The sequence below is a fragment of the Corvus brachyrhynchos genome, unplaced genomic scaffold (genome assembly GCF_000691975.1).
Source record: "Corvus brachyrhynchos isolate BGI_N302 unplaced genomic scaffold, ASM69197v1 scaffold6, whole genome shotgun sequence".
NCBI classification, from domain to species: Eukaryota; Metazoa; Chordata; class Aves; order Passeriformes; family Corvidae; genus Corvus; species Corvus brachyrhynchos.
In genome coordinates this window covers 30,158-53,147 of record NW_008238632.1, presented here as the reverse complement: position 1 = coordinate 53,147, position 22,990 = coordinate 30,158, and the positions used below count along the sequence as shown (strand labels likewise).

General features: G+C 37.5%; 1 protein-coding gene and 1 long non-coding RNA gene across 3 annotated transcripts in view; one reads left to right on the top strand and one right to left on the bottom strand.

The window, feature by feature from the left end:
• Positions 1-19,811, top strand: part of ADGB (androglobin) — an 89,731-nt gene extending 69,920 nt beyond the window's left edge. Inside the window, exons 26-33 of the mRNA XM_017737275.1 lie at positions 2,093-2,289; positions 3,352-3,463; positions 10,089-10,198; positions 11,843-11,998; positions 13,844-13,952; positions 16,527-16,614; positions 17,765-17,948; positions 19,550-19,811. Coding sequence (XP_017592764.1) covers positions 2,093-2,289; positions 3,352-3,463; positions 10,089-10,198; positions 11,843-11,998; positions 13,844-13,952; positions 16,527-16,614; positions 17,765-17,948; positions 19,550-19,714 — 1,121 coding nt within the window. The 3' untranslated portion in view covers positions 19,715-19,811. The remainder of the gene's footprint in view (positions 1-2,092; positions 2,290-3,351; positions 3,464-10,088; positions 10,199-11,842; positions 11,999-13,843; positions 13,953-16,526; positions 16,615-17,764; positions 17,949-19,549) is intronic.
• LOC108447403 overlaps positions 11,491-22,990 on the bottom strand; it is a 23,015-nt gene continuing 11,515 nt past the window's right edge. The window contains exons 2-4 of one of the 2 annotated variants that reach the window (XR_001862949.1): positions 19,449-19,663; positions 17,745-17,864; positions 11,491-12,117 (exon numbers count right to left, since the gene is read on the bottom strand). This is a non-coding gene — a long non-coding RNA (uncharacterized LOC108447403). The remainder of the gene's footprint in view (positions 12,118-17,744; positions 17,865-19,448; positions 19,664-22,990) is intronic. The other variant, XR_001862950.1, reaches the window with a different exon arrangement.

Here is a 22,990-nt window from a genome sequence, read left to right as displayed (position 1 = left end):
CTGAAAGCCAGTTGTAGCCTAAGGAATACAGCCTCCCTTGAACTCCACCTATCTTGATAGGTAGAGGTAAACTCCTTCAGAGGGCAGTACACATCTCCTAGAACCCCGACACAACACCTGGAGCAGAGCTTACCTCTCTGTTGACTCCAAGGGAGTACATCTAGGTGGCGTCACTGCTTTAAAGCTACCTTTTTGTAAATTATTTGCACTGGCCCTTGCTAACAGTGTTTGGACAGGCACTGAAGATCATTCCTGACTCGAAACCTTTATGCAAATATTGCAAATGGTAACCTAAAGGCAATTTACCCAATTAGAAAATGTCTTCATTTTCTTCCATCTGGAATACAAATTGTTTCTTTGCAGCAGGTTTTCTTGCAGATGTAGAATATTCAAGATTCTGCTCTTTGGATGTTGTTTCTTATTCATCCAAAGACACTTCTATTGAGTGAAAGCCTCATGATTTTGGATCCTTCTGATGAAAGACCTAATAATCCAACCATTGTGAATTATGTCTACTTTCACCTTCACAGCATGGGAAGTTAACTGATTCCTGGAAAGCTCAGCAGCATCTGAGTGAGAAACTATTCCACAGTTACAGGCTTACTTAGGCATAATGCCTTTTACAAAATAACAGCCCTGGAGCTGCAGCACTCTAAAAAATGGTTTAGAAGAAACCAAGTATTATCTTTCTTCACATTTCTCTCACAGGCCTCCTTGCCACAGAGACAGCAAGAGGGATAGCTCTGATGCTAAAGATTCTGAATGCAATGCAGAAGAGCAACTCATAACTTGTGATTAGGAGTTTGAGACCTCTTTAAGAGACCATCTCAGTAAGGTCTTCCTTTGATTTCCTGACTTCTATTGCTTTTCTTAGGAACAAGGAAGCACTGACTTATGCAGAGGAAAGATGCAATAGGAAATAATCCATGGCATTTGACTTTCATAAGAAACAATATTTCTTGACTCCATTTGAGTTTCCAGGGGCACACTTAAACCTCTGATAGGGCATTTATATTTTGACATACCACAAGTAAATTTTGCTGAATCTGGTCTGATTGTCCTGCCACCTCCTGTGAATTTCCCAGGATGTTTCATCAACACACATGAAATTGTGCATTTTTCTTTTGAGGTGTTGCAATGATGCAGTATCATCCTTTGTTTATACAATAAACCCTGGGAAGAGTAAAGCCTCTTGTCCTCAGTGAAGTCAAAATGATATCTCATTCCCAGCTGATGGTCCAGCTGTTGTTAGGGTAACACAGGTGAAGCTGCTTCCCCAGAGGGGAATTATTATGAATGTCCTTATTCAATTTTCTATGAGATGTTCACTTTTAGAATTCTCTTTACTTTCTATGTAGACAAGCAGGCAAAAGAAATTTCAATGGCATTGGAAATGAAAACAAATTTATGTTTCCTGAGTTGATATTTCTGTGACAACCCTTCTTTAGAACATTCCTGTTTTCACAGTTTTTCCACATTAACATCTTCCTTAGGTGAAAATGATATACATTGATAAATGGCAGATCACAAATAGTTTTATGGCTCCTTTCAAGACTGGCTTTTTTTTAGCTCAAGTTAGCTATGATCTTTGTGTCAGGTTGACACAAAGAGATTGGATAAGAGACTTCTGTAAGGGTAGGCACTGCCAGAACTGTGGCCAATGCACCTCTTCCCTTCATCCAGTTTTACACAATTTGTTAAATTAAGTTAGCCACAAAGGGATCCCATCGTGGGGAGCACAAGGCTATCCATATTCTGTAATATGGATATAGCACAGTGTTGTGGTGTCTGGTGCAGGAAAGAAGCATGGACTTTGAGGGGAAGAAATTATATGGTTTATAAACAGTAACAACACTCATATATACACAGTCTCAAATTTCTCATTATTTACTTTGAAGATATTTGTGATTTGCATGCAAAATGAAATCAGGGTAGTATTTGGAATAAGCATAATTTTAATTGGAACCTTGTGAGTACAATTCAGTATGAGAAAATGGACTATGTTAATTCTTTCTAATACTTTCTGGGAGCATCTGTTTACCTCATACCAGTAATTAATAGAATTTCTGGACCTTTTTTTGTCATCTTGCAGTAAAAAACCAAGAGATTATTCAAAGTAGTACAAGGAAGGGATCGGAAACTGGACAATTGAAAAAAGCAAGTAATAATTCATTAAAGAACAGCAAAAGTTCTTCCAAGTCAGACCTTGTACAGGAAGCTCCAGTGATAAAAATAGATAAATCTTTCATCTTGGAAAACTTTGAAAATAATGTTGGAAGCCCACAACAAGTAAGAGATTATTAATCACTGGGATTTGGGAAGAAAAAAAAAGCAAACAAACAGCAAACAAAGAGTGAAGGATTATTGCTAATTCTTTTGGTACATGTGGAGATTTTCTATCCTGAGGCAAGAACAAGGAATCCAAAATTAAGATTATTGGTAGCTTTTGAATGAGGTGATGAAAAAAGGATAATGTACATGTATGAATGACTAAGTAAGTAGGGAGTTTCATATCAAGGTGATTTACTCTATCTTTAAATGTTTTTCATTTGGCAAATCCAATACAAGTATAGTATAACTTTCACATAAGGATCAGAAACGGCCAGAAATCAAAGTTCTGATGCTTCAATATGAGCTTTCTTTGAAATATGATATTATAGAAGGCCATCTGTAATGGTGTGCATAGAGAAACACCTATTTCCAGTCAGCTGGAAACGTTAGTAACAGACACATAATATCTGCTACTCAAGCCAAGTTTGTCAGAGAGTAATGTCAAACAATGGGTTTTTCTTGATGTCATTTAGTATTGTTTATCTATTTTACAGAAATGAGGTATACTTTCTAAAACAGTTCTTGTTTTTCTATTTCCCCATGTTTTTCTGCTGTGATTTTTTCTTGATAGTTGAATTCAATTGCAACAAAATATCCTAAGAACAGCCCATGGACCCTGTCACCTCTGCCTCACATTAAGGCATTATTGAGTGCTAGTACTAGGGCTCAAAGCCCTGTAGTAGGTCTTAAAATCAGAGACAAATGTCTTTGTTTTAGTACATGGCATACATAGGAAAGTTGGATGAAAATCTTAGAGGAATGTAGCTCCTTATTGTATAGCCCAGTTTAGTTTTACTTGATAAACACATGAGTAATTGTTTAATTTCACAGGAATTAAAATAAGATCTGTGGAATTAACATTAATTTTTTAAGCTCCTTGCAAATGCTGTTATGTGCAAGCTTAATAATTAATAATGTGTTTTATTTGCTGAATTCAATACCTGGCACTTTGCTAACCTGCAGGACTTGAATGCTTGCTGTAATTGTTATGACTTCAGCATGTTGCATTTTCTTTCACAGTCTCACCAGTATACAATAGAGGCATTGGTGTTGCATGATAGTTGGCTGCTTACTGAGAGTGAGTCTTTGCTTGTTCAGGAACTGAAAGAAATGCAGAAAAATGAAATCAAAGGTAGGTTAATCTAAGTACATATTTAGTCAAATGTACCATGTTACTGATTTAAAAAAAAATATTGCTCCAAGCAACATTTTTTTCACTGTTTGAGTGAAATAACTAGGCAACAAAGATTTTTGTTCTGTAGTTCTTAGAAATGAAGCTTGATTGCATGAATCTACTTCTTCAGTTCACGAAATACAAGGAAATCAGAGAATACACTGCAAAACTCACCTTCTTAGGGCTCAGCTTCAGGTAGACATCTGGAACAGAAACATGCCTGCTGATAATCTAAGAAAATGGACTGAACAAGAGGGCGGAAAAAAGGCCTGGTTTGGGAAATGTATTGCTTCTTACTGCTAGGAGAAGAATTTAGCAAGAGGAAGGACTAGGAAAGCTCCCAAGTACAGTCCGTATGTCTAAGTCAGGAAGGGGACAGAGAAATTAAAGGGTTTTGGGTTTTTTACAGATTATTGTAGGATTTCTTAAGGAACAGTAAAAACCAAGCCCAAGACACATTAAAAGCACTTAAGAATACTAGTCAATATTCTGTAAATCAGATAAATGTCTCATATTTTTTCTTCTTTTACCAGTAGGGTTGACACAAAATTATTAGGTCTTAATTATGTTAAAGTTTATCACTCTGGACCCAACAGCCTGAGAGGCAAGGCTGCTGCTACTGCACATTCCCAGGTCCAACTATTTGTGAGGCTGAAGCTGTCATCCCACCAAGCACATGCACATAGACACACATACACACGATGTATATATGTATGTGTATACATATATATATGCATATATACACACACACACACATTGCCAGCTTCACAGATCACAGACAGACACTCAAAGCACATACACAAACACAGACAGTACCACCTGCCTCATCCTGCTTTTCCCTCTTTGGCTGGAAAGAATGGAAGTCCCCTAGAGAGACTATATATTTCTATAAAGGTGGATCCCTCCACCAGCTGGACTTAGACACCTAGTGTGCCCAGTAGCTGGCCCCTGCATCCCCTATGAGCTCTGAGGCTGCAGCCCTACTCCAGCTGCTAGTGCAGAACATCATGCACACAGGCAGCTGATTCTCCTGTGTTCTCACCCCTAGGTTCCTGCAGAACCTAAAATATTACTTTCCACCATTCAGTAAATTTTCTGTATCATTAATACTAAAGTTCTATAACTCAATTTTTAAAAGAAGTGATAAGCAGAAAGTGTTTGCTTCCTCATATATATACACTTGCTAATACCCTATAACTTTTTAGGATGGATTGATTTTTATTTACTAGTGGTATGTCTCACTTCTTACTATATTTACATATTTCTCTTAAAATGTCTGGTCAAGTCTTTTTTTTGTAATTTCTAGTACCCTGGACTGAACTGAGATTCAGCAGCGGTAATTACTGAAGGATATGATATAATTTCTTGGGTTTGGGATGTATGCAATATTTGAGATTTTTTTCAGTATTTCTTCAGTTATTATTATGCAACTTTACAAATATGTATCTTCTTGATTTACTATAGTCTCTAGACAGTTTTAGTAGCAGTTGAGGAGCTATGTCATGTAGGCTTACAGGCCTGTACACAGCTCTTTTAGTGATTTCACCTGCTTGTAGTTTGTTGTGTTCTTCACAATATCATCTTTTCTTCCTAGATGATTCCATTTATTCTCTTAATTTTCCCTGTAGACTGCTTCTTACAATAGACATCCTGTTACATCCTCTTATCCTTCTGAGTCGGTTACATAGGGACACTTGCACTTGGCACACCTGCCACGCTACTGGTGTGTATCCTTTTATACAGCTTCACTGTGGCCTGTAGAGCTGCACGTCAAGGGAGGTCACTTCATCTCTTAAGCTTCTTCACTAGTTCTCAGCTCATATCACTGAACCTTGTCAATGTCATCAGTATTCTCATGTTGAATTCAAGGTAGCAGTATTCCAGTTCATAGCTCCCCTTCTCCATGGTAATTGATGCTCATTTGCATTCAAACATACTTAAGCTACAGTCAGTGATAACAAGCACTTTTTCTCTTGGGATTATTTTAAAATAGTGTCATTTTTGTGCCCTGTCATAATTGCTGCATTTCAGAGTAACCCAAATCCATTTCACAGTTCTTATTAACTGAGTATTTCTGTTCATACAAAGATACCAACAGATTGCCTAAGCCACCAACAGAGTTTAAAAACAACGTAGATCAAAAAGTTTAAACACCAATACACATTTAATCCTTCATGTTTATGTACCCCTATTAACAGCAATATTTATCTGGAGTGCTTACTATAGTTAAGTATTTTGGGGAAAACCCAAACATTTAATCTTTTTTCTAATCTAGTCTTAAATCAGTTTGAAAACTAACCTTTACCATTTAAAATTGATGACACCAGTTGTCAGACACAAAATTCATATAATAATAATATTGGTGTATAACCAAAAAGGTATTGTCTCACCATGTGATTTTTAAGAATGCTGCAGTGAGCCAGTTGAAAAATTTCTGCAACAAATTTTCCCTGTTGCAAGTATCCCTTTTTCATGTAAGCCGACAGTGCCATCTGGAGTTAATTTTGTATTAAAGCTAATTTATCATGGCAAAACCATACTTCAACTTCGTATTAAGATCTGCTAAAGTCTTTTAAACTAGTCTCCCTTTAAATGACAACACATGCTATTATACTGTTGATATTCACCACTATTATAAATACTTATTTCAAACATTTTTGAAGAAAATAAATTCTCTGGTATACAGATCCTATGATAATTTTGTATTTGTTGATGTTTGTACTTGTAAAAAGAACTGTGTTAGTGAAAGTTATTTTGTGAATAATACTTAGTCATATTTATTATATATGAAATCCCATTAAATGTTTCATTAAAGAGCCCATTGCACAAACAAAACATTAAAAAGGCATTAGGCAGGAAAACCTAAGTACACAGAAATTAGGAAGTTCCACATAGTTTATTTATGTGGTCTTCGTCTTTTCTCTCTTTTTTCTTGCTCTCTCTTTTTTTTTTTTTTTTGTCTCCTCCTTCTGAGAACTGTTGCAGAGCAAGTCTTCAATGGTAAAATATTTTTAAAAATGCAAGCTCAAGATCATAATTCTTGTGGAAAAGGGGAACAGTTAGCGGGCAATCTTGCAACTGCTAGTACTATTGTCAGTTGCTTGACTGTGTGAACAAAATCACTTTAAGGTTCATTTTGTGTATAGGATTTTCAGCTATTATGTTTTGGGGTTCTTTGGTTTCATTTTTTGGTAATAAGATCACAAGTTTTATTGTGCAACTGTCACAACCCCTAGCTGAATCATCACTGTGTGCTGAATGCTAACTGCAGCATGTATTTTACATATTACCTTAAATTAACTTAGGAGTATAAGCTGTTGATAAGAGAAAGCTGTCTATCCAACTAGGAAAGCAGGGGAGATAGAGTGCCCAGCCCAGGTAGTAGAGGTAGGTTTGAAAAGGCAGGACAGAAAATATGCTTTGGAATATTCCTTTTTATCCTCCAAAGCTGTGAAAGTTTCTCCCACAGGTTTTCTTTTCCCAAAGGAGAATTTGCTGGCTTGTGCCAAGGAGAGGATTCCATGGGATGTTTCACAGGATGTTCAGATCTCTCTCTCTTTATCTCTTTTCCTGCTTGCCTGTCAGTAGTGATTAATCAGCGTGCCCGTCAGTAGTGATTAATCACCTGCCTGCTGTTCAGTGAACAAATAGTTCACAGAGGATACATGATGGTGCTGTAGATCTCTAAGCCACACTCTAACCCCACACTACTACTGTGACCATATTATTGGATTGCTTCTATCCTGGTGTATTTTTTCTGTTACTTTAGTGTATGGGTGAGCCCAATTTTGGAAAGATTTTTGATGTTGCCATCTGTGAGAATCCTCCTGAGGGTCCAGTCAAAGACAGGAAAAGCAACATCTGAACTTCTCAATCTTTTCTTAACAAAATATGAAAGTCCCTCATGGGGCAACTTACAGTTATTGCTATCAACTACTGGATGATCCCACTAAATGCTCAGAGCCTATTTCATACAGGAGCATGATACCTTCTCAAAGAAAGCTTCAAAAGACTCCTCTGTATTATACCTATGAATAAGATAGAGTCTCTGTAATTTAAATTTCATAAACCAGGAGTTGCTGTCTATCTTGCCTAAAAAAAGAGAATTGATGTATCTCAATCTGAAGCTGAGTTTCATTTAGAAAGCATTTGGTGCAATTGTCAAGCTTGTCATAGGCAGGACATCAGACTGGATGATCACTTTGGTCACATTTGGCATTAGACTAAATGAATTTTTGTATAAATAATTGAAGAGCAGTAGAGAAGCTAATTTTAAAGTTGCTGTCAGCTGTGTGTCATCACTGACAGCCTGCGTGATGCCCAAGCTTTTCTTGGTGCCATACAGATATAAAAACTTCCACTGAGAGTTTGTGATGATTGATGCATAAGCTGTGAGCTGGAATGGCCTTTTACTTTCTGTATCATCTGCCTGCCTTTCTTCTTATCATATCCCATACAAAGCATTTGCCTGGCTTTGCCCTAAGAAAAGTCCCAAGTTGTTACTCGCATCTCCCTTTGAATCAGAGCGGGCAGCAAGCCGAAATGCAATCATTGCCCCCTCCAGGCATGTCTGGAGGATGATCCCAAAACTGGGGATACTTCTTGCTTGGCTGAGGGAGTGGGAAGGGCTGTGGGAACTTGAACAGGGCAGCTCATGGCAGAGCTTGGAGATCTCAACTTAATCTTGCCCTAAGCCTTCATATCTGGATTTAAAGTAGGTTACCTCATTCTAGCCCTATCATTTCTTATGCTTCCTTGTTCTTTGATAACTTATCAGGATATGCTATAAGTTCAGAGCATCGAAATGTTATAATTCAGAGTCACTAAATATTTATAGAAACCAGACAAGCTTGTAGTATCCTATGACATAGAAATTCTTTGTCTGGAATCATTTAGCTAACTACACTGAATGTCTTTTGAGTGTTTGTGTAAACAATAAATAATTTGTCTCTAAAAATTAATAATTCCTTGAATAATGCATGTACACCAGCCTGATTTATGGTGCTACTATGTAATGATAATGTGAAATTAAAGGGAAAGCCATTTTTGTAATCATTTTATAACTTTGAATTATGTCATCAATATTTGTTTTAGTCTATTCAGTATTTGTGGAGACCACTTTAATTTTTGCTTTCATTCTTTAATATATGCCTTGATAGCCCTGAATCAATTAAGTTTTACAGTTTGGTGTCATTGGACATTTTTTAAAGTGTCATGAGGAGATAAGAATAATACCATTTCCAGATAAACACATGTACAGTGTAATATGTATGATATTACTTATATACCATATAATATATATTTTTATGTGGAGCTATATGTGCATTATAAATATGTTTCTATATATTTAATATTTAGGATTTTATATATCCCTATAATCTCAGCCATGACATTGCAGATCTCATCCAAAGCTCATTAATCGTGCAGTACAAAGATTTGTTCTCAGTGGAAAGAAATTGGAAAAGCACTAAGTAAAAGATATCTTATCTTGAAAGCATTAACTGAAAGATATCTTATTATTATCATCAGACTGTGAAACAGTCACTCATATCAACTTTTTTCTGAGAGAAGTCCCCTATTTTACCGTATTGGCTAAATCTAGGTTTCAGCACTTGTCTCAATGTTTAAGTAGGAAGGTGGAAGGAAATGGAGATTTCGGACTCAGGTCTTTAATCTTCCTCATAGTGTTTTGGATACATCCCTAGTTGTTTCAACTGATACACTCCTGATGCTATTGAAGTTATATGCTATTACAGGCTTTATTTATTAATTTATTTCAACAAGAATATGACATGCAATAAGTCTTGTTTACAGCTCTCACCAGCTAAGACATTGCAAAATAGTGATGCAAATGTCAATTCTCAGTATCATTAATTCAAACATATAGTATACATATGTACTGATAATATAATTACTTAAAAATGTTCTCAGATAGTTGTGATAATGACAATTTTGCATTTCTTAAATATGCCTCGAGTCCCAAACATGTTTCTTTGCCTTAACTTCCTTGCATTTTTGGTGGGGTGTATCTACATTCTCTGTTCTAGACAGTCTTAGGATGTGAGATAATGAGAACATTGACTTTACCTATTTTGAGCTTCATACCTTCCTGGTGCATAACAAACACTGCCAGTGATTGTATGAGACTGTATAAGGGAAGTGAGTGTGAAGCTGTGATTCTTGTGCATTGAAGTCTTTATACCGACCCATACACAAGGCAGCAGTGCAGTGACTGATAGCAGGCACCGTGACAAACTCTCAGTTAAGCCGCGGGTAAAGTGCTATTTAGGACAGATAAGGCTGCCACAATACGTTCACCTTGTAAGTACGTTTTCAAAAGTTGTTTTGTCTTCACATTCTTTCTTGGTAGTACTTGAAAGTGTCAACTAATTAACTGGGTTCCCTTTGTCTCTCTTTATGATTGTTTTGTGCTGTTATTCCACCCTGGGTTTTGTATGGGGAACTATATTTATGGATAACAATTATATTCTCTAATTCGTCATGCATTATAACTACATCTGAGTAATACACAGGGGAAAGGACGAGGAGCACAACTTTCCCCTAACTCTCACTTCTTTCAAAGTAAAAAAGATTGCAAGTATTCCTGAGTCAACCATAAGATCAAAAGATAAAGTATTTGAGAAGACAGAAAAAGAGAAGTTCCAGAACGAAAGAGGATCACTTGAATCTCAGGTGAGAACAAGGCCAAAGCCTTGATTTGTTGAATGTGCCATCCTTGCACTGAATATAGAGATATTCTCAGGTCTGCAGATCAGTACTGCTAGGACTTCTAACATTCCTTGCATTTCTCTATACCCTGCTTTGCCACCATTTTAGCTTTACACCTGAGAAAGGCTGAATTAAAAAGGTTGAATGCAAAAAATGTGCCTCCTGGATTTAGAAATACCATTTGCTCATTTCTTTGTTTATGTATAAAGGAACTACTGGTTGTTCCTTTTGTTGGTGTAGTTTCCTGTCTCTGCTGAAGGCTTACTAAATTCCATGAATTCACCATATTTGTGTTCCATTAGTCCCTCATAGTGGCTTTCATAGGTTCCTAGGGAGATGAAATAGGTCTTTCCACTGTAGTCAGTTCCTGTCTCATATATCACAATTGTCATTAGCATGCAGACATACAGTGGCAGAAAAATTGGTACGTACTTGCTTACTTGGAAGTTCTTCTCCCCTGGGGTGGGATCATCTGAGTGTCCTGTGGCTGTCTGAAAAGCTATTGCCAGCCTTTATGCCTTAAAAGGAATAATTGACATTATTGGTTGCAAACAGATTAATGGAAAGCAATGAAGGAACTGACAGCACCTTGTTTAATGGTATTGCTTTTTCTGGGAATTTTGCTGCCTCATGGTGTGTAGTTCAAGGAGTGAACCATGGATTTTTCATGAAGAAATCTCTACTGGGTTTTTTTTTGTTGACTAAACTTGCTGCACAGCAGACTTCCCTGTGATTCATATCCACACCTAGTTATACAGAGTTCTGGAATAGTGCCTTATACTAGAGGTGCTGGGACAATGGTTCTTGGGAGTCCACCACTAAAACAGATGCAAGTTTTGAGATGGAGCCCTTGCAGATAAAGAAGATGCCCACCTTTAGTCTCAAATAAGAGCTGAACTCCTCACCCTAGTTCTAAGTCTTAGGCTTAAAGCTTCTTCAGATGGTATGGTTTCCAGAAATATATGCAGCACAATATCTCATTGGTTCGTCAGACAGCAGAATAGTCTCCTAGACTTCAGGGGCTACTTACCCTGTGATTCTGGAGAAGCCATGTGTTAAGGTGTTTTAGAGACTTTGGGAAGTGACTGGAAAAGAACTTTACAAGACAGAGCAAGGTTTATTTCTAAACAAAAATCCCACTTGAATATAATAAGGCTTCTAGTAAAGAAGGGAAGGGAAGGGAAGGGAAGGGAAGGGAAGGGAAGGGAAGGGAAAGGAGGGAAAAGAATTGTATGAAGGCTTCTAGTAAAGAAGGGAAGGGAAGGGAAGGGAAGGGAAGGGAAGGGAAGGGAGATAAAACAATTGCATGAAAAATCACTGCAAAATACTCTGGTTCAGACAAACTGTTCAGAAGAACTGGGAGGGTGGAGCATGCTGTATGGGGGTGGGGGAAAACATGAGAACAAAATACCTGAAAGAGCTTCCAGGCATTGCAAAGTAATTTTTCTTTCCTTTGGCAGCCTCTATTTGTGTCATAATGCGTATCAGTCTGTCAATGTACAATGCATATCAGTCAGAAAAATTATCAGTATAGAAAAACATAACTTCATCCTAAAGAGTGATAATAGATGTGTACCAGTGACTACATTGTGTTTATGATACTTTCAGCCAGCAGATTCAAACACACCCTACTGGATTTTACGCATAGTTAGCGAACAGAAAGAGGCAGACTTTCTGGAGATGAAGAAAGACACCCGGCGAGCAGATGAGATCAGAGCCATGAAAGAAGCATGGGAGTCTGCAGAGCCAGGGAGAGCTGTCAAGGTAATACCAGAGTGCTATCTTTGCAGTGATGTTTCTTCACAAGTTCCAGGAGTTGTTGTGATGATAGAGCAGTTGTCACAACAGAAACTTGACTTCATAGGGTTGTCCTCTTCACCACTCTGTGGAAGACAAGAAATTTTACAGTTTAAAGAATTAAAAGTGATTATGTTCCTGAATTCCAGGCAGGAATCCAGATAATCTACTTCAGGCTTCTGTAGATCACTGAGATTTTAGGTTCTACTTTACAAAACATAGAAAAGTTTCTCCTTAGAAAGCCAACTACCTCTACACATTTGCAAAGCTGCTACTTGTGGCAAGTTTAATGTTTAGCATGAACAGATTCGATTGAGAAATACACTGCTATAAACATGCCAAAAATGATTCCTCCTGAAGAACTGGCATCTGGTCATATCAGTACTCAAATTGTCCCTTGCAGCCAGGATTCCAAATTCATTCTGTGTTGCAGGTTACCCATGGGCTGGTACACGCTCAGTATGAATTCACTGTTTTGGAGAAGCAATACTGATTTAGTTGCCGGCTGCATCTGGGTGCTTTTGACGTGGCATATGCTTGAGGTGGAAAAATAATACATGCTCTTTCGAGCAAAGCAAAAAGTTGCAGTGCTGATTCAGAATTAGAAGCATCATTACCAAAGAAAAATAAAAGAACAAAGTGCAGTCTTCTAACTCACCTGAGAGTCATTCCCTATCACCACCAATACAATTTCCCATTAAGGGATATTCAGTCAGAATCCCAGATTTGTCTTTTTTATATTACCTTTCAGAAATGAACCTCAGACATGAGTCTTGCCAGTTAGAATCTCAGATTTTCTCAGTTCTTTTCAGTTTGTTCAAAAGCAGAACTTTTCCTGACACTACTCTGTTAAATTCTGAACTAAGGAGAGATGCAGCTCTGCAGCTTTGATTGGTTGTGCTGAGACTGAAAATGCAAGTACAGCCTCCTAAAGATTAGCTGGAAATGAATCCTCTTTGATGTGCAAAGACTCTTCAGAATCTGATTCTATCACCGTTGCCTTTTTTAATCAGAAAATCAACTGAATTGCAACTACGGGGTTCCATTTTTGAAGCCCCTTAGGTTTGTGACAATTTTTTAAAACAGCTGTCATTAAGACAATTGCAGCAACAACAGAATATGCTAAAACAAGGTCTAAATTGGGGGTGTGCTATCCAGATTAAGTAGCTTCCCCTTTCCTTTCTTCTTGACAACCCTGGCCCAATGTCTGCCCATTCCAGAGTCACAGACCCTCTGACTCTGGAAATTGAGTGCCTGACTCCAGGATGACCAAAAGCCAAAGGGCTTCTCTATCCATTCTGGCAACGTCAGCCCTTAAGAGAATGCCAAGTGAGTCAAAGTCGCCTTCTGAAAAAACAGAAGTACTGATGTCTGGTTCTGGCATCAAAGGTAATTGAGTCTGAAAGGGTTTGCACCCAAAGGTCTCATTTTTCAGGAGGAAGTCTAAATCATCAGGCTATAGGAGCTCCTAGGATGAAGTGATAGTTCCCTAAGGAGGTGCAGTAGCCGTACATTCAGCTATACAGCTTTTGTTTTATTTTTAATCCCAATACTATTTTAAACTGCCCAGAGATTAGTGATTTCCCACTATTTCATTGGACAGTGATCTTTAGTATAAGTGTGCAGTATCTTAGGACTGATTCAGTGGGATCCTGGCATCTTTTCTGATTCCAGCACCAGGCAGACTTGCACACTGCACCCTGGTGTTAGGTCTTATTGAAGACTTATAGAATCCTACTTTTGAAAATTCTTTGAGATTTAAAATATGCAGTAAAATTTTTCTTACCTGGACTATAAAACTTTGATCTCTAGGCTTTTCAGGAACGTGTGCGTTTTATTAATAAGTATGCTGTGAGAGATTCAGAGGAACCCATAGCTGGGGCTGAGACTGCCAACTTAACACCTAGCTCAGGAGAAACAGGTAAGGGTATAACTTTCTGTTCAGCATGTTCCACTCCTTAGAAAAGACTTCTGCATTAAATACTGGTAGTAGATGGATAGATCAGCTCCAATAAAGGTGTCCAAATGTGCAATGGCAAGCTTGCTCTCTATCACCTCTTTATTTTAATTGTTTCACTGCTCTATTTACAGACACACAGCCCCACAGCTCTTGGAGGCTGCCAAGTTACCCTTAAGCAAACTTCAGGTAGTCCTTTTGTAGTAGAATTCTAATCCTGAATTAATCTGAAATTTTTGGAAGTTCAGCGGAAAATACCTTCTCCTTCAATTCCAAGTACCAGAGTTCATTAGTGTAGAAATGCTAAAAAAGTGTTTAGCAGCTAAAATAGCATGTCAGTAAGAGACTAATACACCTAAACTGCATTCTCTTCATGTTCATGTTCATGGAAATTGTTCATGAAGAGTGATCTAGAAGCGAGGTGTCAAAAAGTGCATTCTGAGTAGCATCAGCTTCCTGGAAGCTTCCATGAGTGCTGCCTAATGTTATTTAGTGATTACAACTTCTATGGGTTCTTCATATGTATTCCCTGCCAATTTCTGTACTCTGATGAAAAGTTGAACTGAGTGCAAGACTTCAAGCTGTTTGTTGGTTTTTTTCTTTTGTGAATATGCTGAGATCAGGCCATCATAAAAAGGACAGAATACTGCCCAGTCTGATTGTGACAATATCTGGTCATGACTCATGTTCATGGAACTAGAACCCGTGACCCATACTTAATTATAGGTTAGTGTTTTTCCATCCTGGTAAGTACACTTCACAGGAAAGGTTCAGAACTTAAGTAGAATTAATCCTCACCTACTGCCTTAAACATAATATTGGTTACTCAAAACAATATTATTTCCTCTAAGCTACTGGCTAAAGGACTTCAAAATTAATGGTTGTCCACCTAGAGCTTTGTTCTAAACTAAGCATTTAGAGTCTAATATAAAGCCTTATGAAGTAAAGAGTGACACCCCAATGACTTTAAGTTGTTGTGGTTCTATTCTGTTGCAGTGAACCATGACCAACCCCAGGGCCAGCCCCAAAAGCCTTGAGCACCCCAAAGGCTGTGATCTGTGCCTTACCCTTTAGCTGCAAGTCTCCCTTCCCCATTTTTCTCGTATCTCTCTGCCTTTCCAGAGTGATCTAGGTTCTTTGGCAGCAGATTGGTCTCTGTTACTCCTCCCAGCCCCTTTCTTCATTGACTGTAATCCCTTCTCCCCACCTCTGTAACACCCGCTGGCCGAAGTTATCATTGGTTACTCTGTGTTTTCCACGCCTGCTCGTCGGGCTACAAAACCGTCCCTCCAGGCATGTGGCTTATTCTACCCTGGAATAAACCCCTTTCCCACGAAGGGGAGTCCCTCCGCTTTATCCTACCTCCTTCACGTGTGCTGGCCATCGGGGTGCAAGGCGAACCCGAGCTGGGGATTCGCCCGTTCTCCCGCACGCCGCAATCGGACTCCATCTGTCCCTGCTCGGGGCAGGCAGAAGGCTGCTCGGTACCAGGACAACACGCTAGCCCGGCTGGTACTGCAGCACTGTTCCACAGAGTACAGCAATAGGCAATGATGGGATTGAACATCTCTGTAGTATGCAGTATCTTAATGAGGATTTTTGTATTCTGGAGAATTCTGTTCTGATGGGCAGTATCTAAGGCACTTCCAAAGATCCAAGTCACCCTTTGAGACCAGCAGAGAAGGCTGGTATATTTGTCCATGTATAGACAGTAAATATATAGACAGTAATTTTTTTAATGTTCAGAAACCTCTTCCTATTTTTTCATGAGAAAAGTCCAGTAATATTTTTAAAACATTTCAACTGGTTACTGCTATAGGTAAGGTAATAAAAGAGTTTTTATAAAAGAAAACTACTGCAGTCATCATTAAATCTCATCAAATTTCACAGGTATTTCACAAGCACATGGAGACAAATTGAAAGAAGGAAGCATTAAAATAATGACAAAGCAGCTCAGCCTGGTGCCAAGCTTAATATCGGATGTGTCATTGTATTGCAAGAATGCTACAATAAAACATAGCATGGTTATTATCCATGTGGTTAAAAAAAAAGTCTAAGATTTCAGAATACCAGTTTTACTATGTTATGGTTTTTCTTTAAACTGGTATTTCTTAAACTAAATATTTTCCCCAAAAGGGAATATAATTTTTTAAAATTACAGCCAGGACTGAACAACCAGCTTGTTATTGATTTTTTTAAATAAAAGAATATGATTCCCAGAAGTTGTTTTTATATCTTTCAGGCACTGCAAATTCAATGTTCTTGCTTAGATTTACAAACTTTCTTGAGTAGAGGGGATTTAGCTAAAATATATATATTAGTTTAATTGTAGTATATGTGGGGGTTTTGCAGCATCTTTGATTGTATCCTACATGTTGGAAGTAAAAGGGCAGAAATATATCCTCTTCAGCCCATATTCTCATTTAATAATTTTGCTGAGCCAAAGGAAGAAAAATTTATGTAAGAATTTAGGTGGAGCCCCCTAGCATAACCAAATAACCAGTTTAATCTGTTCTATTTTATATTTTCTTACCACAGGAGAGAAAGCACCACAAACAGCTATTGGCTCAAGATTAAAAACACAGCAAAAGAAATGGGAGCTTATAGACCTTAGTCCTTACATGAGGTAAACTGCCCTAACATAATAAAAGCCCAAGGAGTTGAATCACTGCACTGTATGTAATGAGTACGTGACATAAACTTTTGAAGACAATGAGCATTCAGGCAAATATATTTATTTCAGTGTTCATCTTGAAAGGAGCATGTATTTCCAGATCACAGGATATTCTGAATTGGAAGGGCCCCACGAGGATCATCAAGTCCTGCTCTTAAGTGAATGGCCCATACAGGGATTGAACCCACAATCTTGGTGGTATCAGCACCACACTCCAAACAGCTGAGCCAATCTCAGGATCATAAGAAATTTTTCAGGATGTTATGCTGGCTTAAGATAACATATTTAACAAACACAGTTCAGTTAATAATAGTTAATATCTGAAATAATTATATTAATTATATTTATTATTCAAAAGAACTTTATTCTTTATTACAAATGTTGACATGAACTTATCAAGCTAATTCACATGCACCTCCTTATTTGCTGTGCTGTGGCTAGAACCCACTTCATGCTTAAGTCCATTTGTATTCAATGTGGCATTTTTGTATTTCATTGATCTTCAAAAGACTTTAAAAAATGCTGAAAAAAATGCTCAAATTTCATTTTAAATTGAAAGGGAAATAGGCATTATATTGAAGTGAATAGCATTAAACCAGTAGAAAATATGGCAAAATACCTTCCAGAAGTTTGAATCTTGTAAGCATTTCATTTGTCTCCAACTCCTTGACTTTAACACTAGTCATTTAGGACAAAATTTCAAAGTATATTATCCACTTACCTGCCATTATGCCAAAAGGAAAAAAAAAAAAGAAATTGATTTTGTCTCAATGCATAATTATAATATAAAAAACTTCTAAAAATATATTTCTTGCAAATTACAAGTAAGTGTCACATGTAGGAGTTTTTCCTATGCTCGAAGATGAGCATGATTTTACAAATAGATTTAAAACAGACACTCAAATATATGGCCTCAGGAATGTATTTTCTTATTGGTGTTATATATAAACAGAAGAAAAGTGACTCCTTAACCATATCTAACCATACGATAGTGATGTTGCCAAATATAAGCCAAATACCTGCATATAGATGTTAAGCAAAATAGACAACAACCGAAACTGCATTTGATATGAGACAAATACCTGTTTTGTATTTCCTTCAGAAAAACAATGTCTGAATCTGTCCTGAGAAATGAATCTATCATTCAACAGCAACAGATGCGTAAAGAAGAAAAAATTAACCATTTTAGGCAACTCCGCAAGCTGGTATTGGAACAAAGACAAAAAGAAGAAAATGACAGAGTTTTATTGAAGCAAAATATACTTGAAATGTATGAGAACCTGCAGGTATGTTTTCAAGATTACTTTCCAGTTAATTACTACCGTGATGTCTGCCACTAGTCTGAATATCCTGATCAACCATTATCAAGAGTTTTGTATTCAGTACTAGTAATTAGAAGCAGTGAACAAGCTTGAAATTTCACTTGGGCAAAGGTTAAAACCAAAAGTTCTAAAGTAAAAAAATAGTACTGCATGACATCCTTAGTATGAATACCCTCTCTGCAAAAACACTATTTTATCAGCATAAAAGGATGGTTATAAGTCAGAATAAACTGACATGTGACATACATGACTAGATGCTTATTAGGTAAAGCATCTCCAGTTTGGCTATTTTTTAGTTATAGAATTGAATAGAGCTTTTTGAAAAGGAATAAAAATTATACAGGGGGATAAGTTGCTCTTAATGTGTCTCAGAGAAAAGTTAGAGAACACAGTTTTCTTGGAATATGCATGATGCCAGCAAACAAAGAATTTAGATTACTAATCTTCAGAAAACCATGTCTATAAGTAATAAATGTGGTAGCATTAGGGTAGGATCCATTGTGAGGATGAACTCAGCCAATGCATTGCACATGAAATTGGTACAAATATTTTACCAAATTGGCTTAACTGTTGAGCATCAACAGGAACAAAATGATGTGTTACAGTGGTGATACAATAACCACTATCAATCAGCTGGTGACTATTCAGAGCTCTTAAAACTGGGTAAGAGACAGTAAAAGCAATTTTACATCAAATCAACCTATTTACAGAAATCTTACTTGAAAACATCTCCTTAACTAGTTCCCAGACAGCCTGATTTATGTTACTCAAGTACTGGTCAGCAAGGAGCCACAGTTCTCCCTCCAGCAGCCTGATCCTATTAAGCCAGGTTTTCAGATGTTACTATGATTTTGGATGCCTAACATATTATATATTAGAAGGGCAAATTTTTCACAAGAGTAGATCCTCTACTCTTTCTGGAAAGTATTTCCTTTAAAAGTGTTTCACAGTATGAATTTAAAATGAGAGTTACTTGTGAATATGCACACTGTACTGATAAGCACTTTTGCAGTTCTTTCATCTGTAGACCATAAAGAACTATATAGACATTTCCAGGTATCCCCATTTTTCAGGATGGAAATAGAAAAGGGAAAGTATTCAGAGGTGTCAAAGCCCCACTTGCCCTAGGTCTCATTGAAGGTCATTGTGATTTAGGCTCCTTTAGCCTCTTAAAAGGCTAGAACTCCTAAGCCATTTCAGCATTTCTGACACCTAGTTTTTAATAGACTTGTTTAAGACAGAAAAGCAAAGCAGTAACTGAAAAGGGACTAGATCCAGATGGGTAACTACTCTGTTGCCCTATTCTCCTTTCATACAACTAGCTTATTATTCCAGCAGTTTAAAAAGGATTTTTCTGAACTTTCTCTTCTTCATGGTGGAAAGATTGACATATAGCTGCTTCCTTTGAGAAATCAATAAACATCCATGTAAAAAGAAAAGGAGAGATACTCTCCCTGTACTTACAGAGTCGCAAAGTGAAACAGAAGAGCAAGGATACAGTTCCTTGTGATGAAATCAAGATTGATGTGCTGAGCATGGCAGTATTGCTGTTTGTTTTTGGCCAGGCATCCTTAGATGAAACACGAGGCAGAGTTTACAGCATTCGGGAAGCATACAGAAATCAGCTGCTGGAGGCTGAGCGCAGAAAACAAGAAGAACTGGCAGCTCAGGAAGCAGCCCTGCAAGCAGAGCAAAAGAAGAGAATTGCAGACAGAAAGAAAAAACGGTAAAGGCTTAGGGAAAAAAAGTGTAGTTGCTATCACTAGTGAATTGTATTTAACAGTTTGGGAAAGAAAGTTCATATGCAAAGATGAGAAAGAATGTTTATTATTTTCAAGTATTTTTGGCAACTATATCACATTTTCTCTCTTTGCCTGTTGCTAGTCAAAAAATTGATCTAGTATTCTTTTTAGCAGTGTTTGGTATTTTGCTTCTCACAAAGCTACTCGCTACTATTAAAATTTTTGTGTTTTACTGAAATAACTTTTGCAATAAAATTCATATTCCATTTAGACTCTTCTCCCAAAATCACCGTGTCTTTTGTCTTTTTTCCCAATCAAAACAGAACTAGTCAAGAATGAATCAGAGTTGAAACAGTAAATGTAACCAGTCAGTTTTGAAAGTCATTTGACCTGGCTCCTTCAGTGAATGACAATTTATGGAGTTTATCATAATTAAATAGCGGCAAACCACACTTTTCATATGCTGGCATTGGGAGGCTTACCAAAGCCTGACTGAGTAGGCACTCGCAAGCTCTCTGTGTACTGTAATATTTTTCCCTTCCATCATTCTCTTACGTGTTTTGGAATCTCAGTAATGCTCTGTAGTGACAAACTCATGACACAACCTTCCAAGGCTTGTTAAATACTCCTTTATCCTTCCTAAGCTATATTTTGCCCATGCTGGCTTTGCTCAAAGTGACTAATTACAGTAGACTCTCATCTGGAATTTAAAATCATTTCTTAAAAGTAAACCAGTGCATGAGGTGGCAATCACAGGCTTTTTACACAAAGGGTGAAATGTTTCCTCTAAGCTCTTGTTTCCATTATCATAGAACTCCTGTATTTGTCATTTTGTCATCAAACACAAAAAAACTATCACCACAAGCTGTTGCCCTATCCACCTTTCTTTCCCAAGAAACCACTCACAAGCTATCACTCTGTGCACAGAGACAATGATCAAAACTCTTACAATTGTGAGAGATCTCTAGAACGGACAGAGCTGTTTTAAATGGCTTAGAGTATTTTCCATGTATGCAGTTGCAAGCAGAAGCTTGGGAAGTTAGACTAAGTATATATTGTATACATGCAATGTGTCCAGGATGTCCAAAAGCATTTTATTATCTAGTTAAGGTAAGAAACCGTGAGACTCACCCATTTGATGCAAATCACAGGAAGTTTTGTGCTTTTCATTCTGGCCACTGGACAGGCTACCATTGCCTTTGAAACTAGCCTTTCCTCTGCATCTTAATGACCAGATGTTCAGCTTCAGCTGGTTTTACTCACCTCTGTTTTATCCATACCTCACTATTTGGCTTGAACTTGACTCAGTCTTCTGTCAATTCTATGATGTCTGTGCTTTGTACATCATCAAACCTACACACTTGCTGTGTGCCTCCATTCGGCCTCCTTCTTCCCATACATCACGAACTAAACTAACTAGCTTGAGTTTTTGTCTTTGAAAAGGAAGAATTGAAACCAGAGTCCTAAAACTGCACTGGTGAATTTTATTTCTAAGATCAGGAGCTAAGTTTTGCTTTGACCCATACAGGCTGCAAATAAAAAGCCTGTCAGTCTTTTGCTATAATTGCTCTTTGTCCTCTCTGTTTTGGAATATAGGATATACTGCTTCATAATATTCTATCTTGTTTCCATGGCAATAGCACGTGTTGGTTGTCTTCTTATGTGAATCTCTAATGAGCTTCTGTAGAGGAAGATCAAGTTGAAGTTCTGTTCTTCATGTCACTGCAAGCGTTATAACGACATTCTGTTGTAAAAATCAATCCAGTTCCAAAAGCCAGCATTATAAACATCTAAATGTAAAAAATTCAGCTAATAACTTTCATGATCACAACCCGTCCCCATGTGTAATCAGCTGTCAGCTGACAAACTTAGGCACAGTGTACTCAGATCTACATTATCAAATCTTGCTTTGATGTTAAACGTAATTCTAATTTTCATAATTTTCTCATTTTGAAAGGTAACGTGGCATCGTCAAAATCTGCTGTATGGTTTGTGAATGTCTCTATTGGCTCTTTTATGATTTCAACAATGCAGGTATGATGAGGGTGTGAATTACTGCCACACTGTTTAATTGCATGTACTTTGGGGTGTGTAATGTGTTTTAAGAGAAGCACAGTAACAGTTTTACTAAATCCCTGTGCATGTTCTAGAAGAACAAAATATTCACTTACCTCATAATGGAGCATGGAAGAGAAAATGCCTTGTTTGGATTGTGCTAAAGAATTTACATACATTGGACCAGAAACAGATGACTGATGACATTTCATATGCATCAGTTTTACATCAGCAGAACAGCTTTTCACATGTTGCACTATATTACAGGCTAAGTTAGTGGGGAAAGATGTACAAAAACTAAAACAAAACTATTTCTAAACAGCCATTTGCAGTAAGTTAAAAAGCCATTGTGTTTAGCACTTTACTGTAAGAAAAACAAGAAAAACTGTATGTTGTGTTTTAATTGATTGTCACCTCCAGTTTGTAGTCAGGTTGCCCAATAGTCAAATTATGTGTTCACGTGGGTAAAACATGTTTATTCTTTTGCCCTCTAGGACTAATACAGCTCTCATGGTTTTGACACTGGCTAAGCGCCAAGTACTCACGAAAAACTACTCACTCATTTTCCTCTGCTATAGCTAAGCAGAGGAGGGGAAATTAAAATGAAAACTTCATGACTTGAGATAAGGATTAGGGAAAAAAATTTTATGGGCAAAACAGGCTCAAAACTTGAACAGTATAAATAAAATTTATTATAAACAGAATTAAAAGTAAAAAGGGTATGAGAACACCTTTCTTTCCCAGTCCCTCCCTCTTTTCACCGACCACGCAAGGAGACAAAACATGGGGTTTTGTTTAGTCTTTCACTTCTTAAAAATCTTTCTTCAGTACACTTAAGGAAAAAAAGTTTCTTTCTTCTGCTGTGCTGTGGGATCCTTCCCACGGGAGATAGTTCCCTGTGAACTTTTCCAGCGTGGTTTTAACTTTCACAAAAAGCAGCCCACCCGACCTGGTGTAACGTGAGTCCCTCCCATGAATGGTGCAGTCTTCCCAAAACTTGTGAGTCATTTTAGTTCATGGGGTTTAGTCTTTTAGCTGTCCTAGTTTGGAAGCACGGGTTCTCTTTTTCTATCTCTGAAAGCAAGAGTCTTTTCTCTCTGTTCGAGTTCCTCACTGGATTACAGCTTTTCAGCATTCACGCGCTCCAGTTTGAGCACTATTCCTCACGGACTGTGTGTGGATCTCTGCATCCCGCCCATGCACCTCATG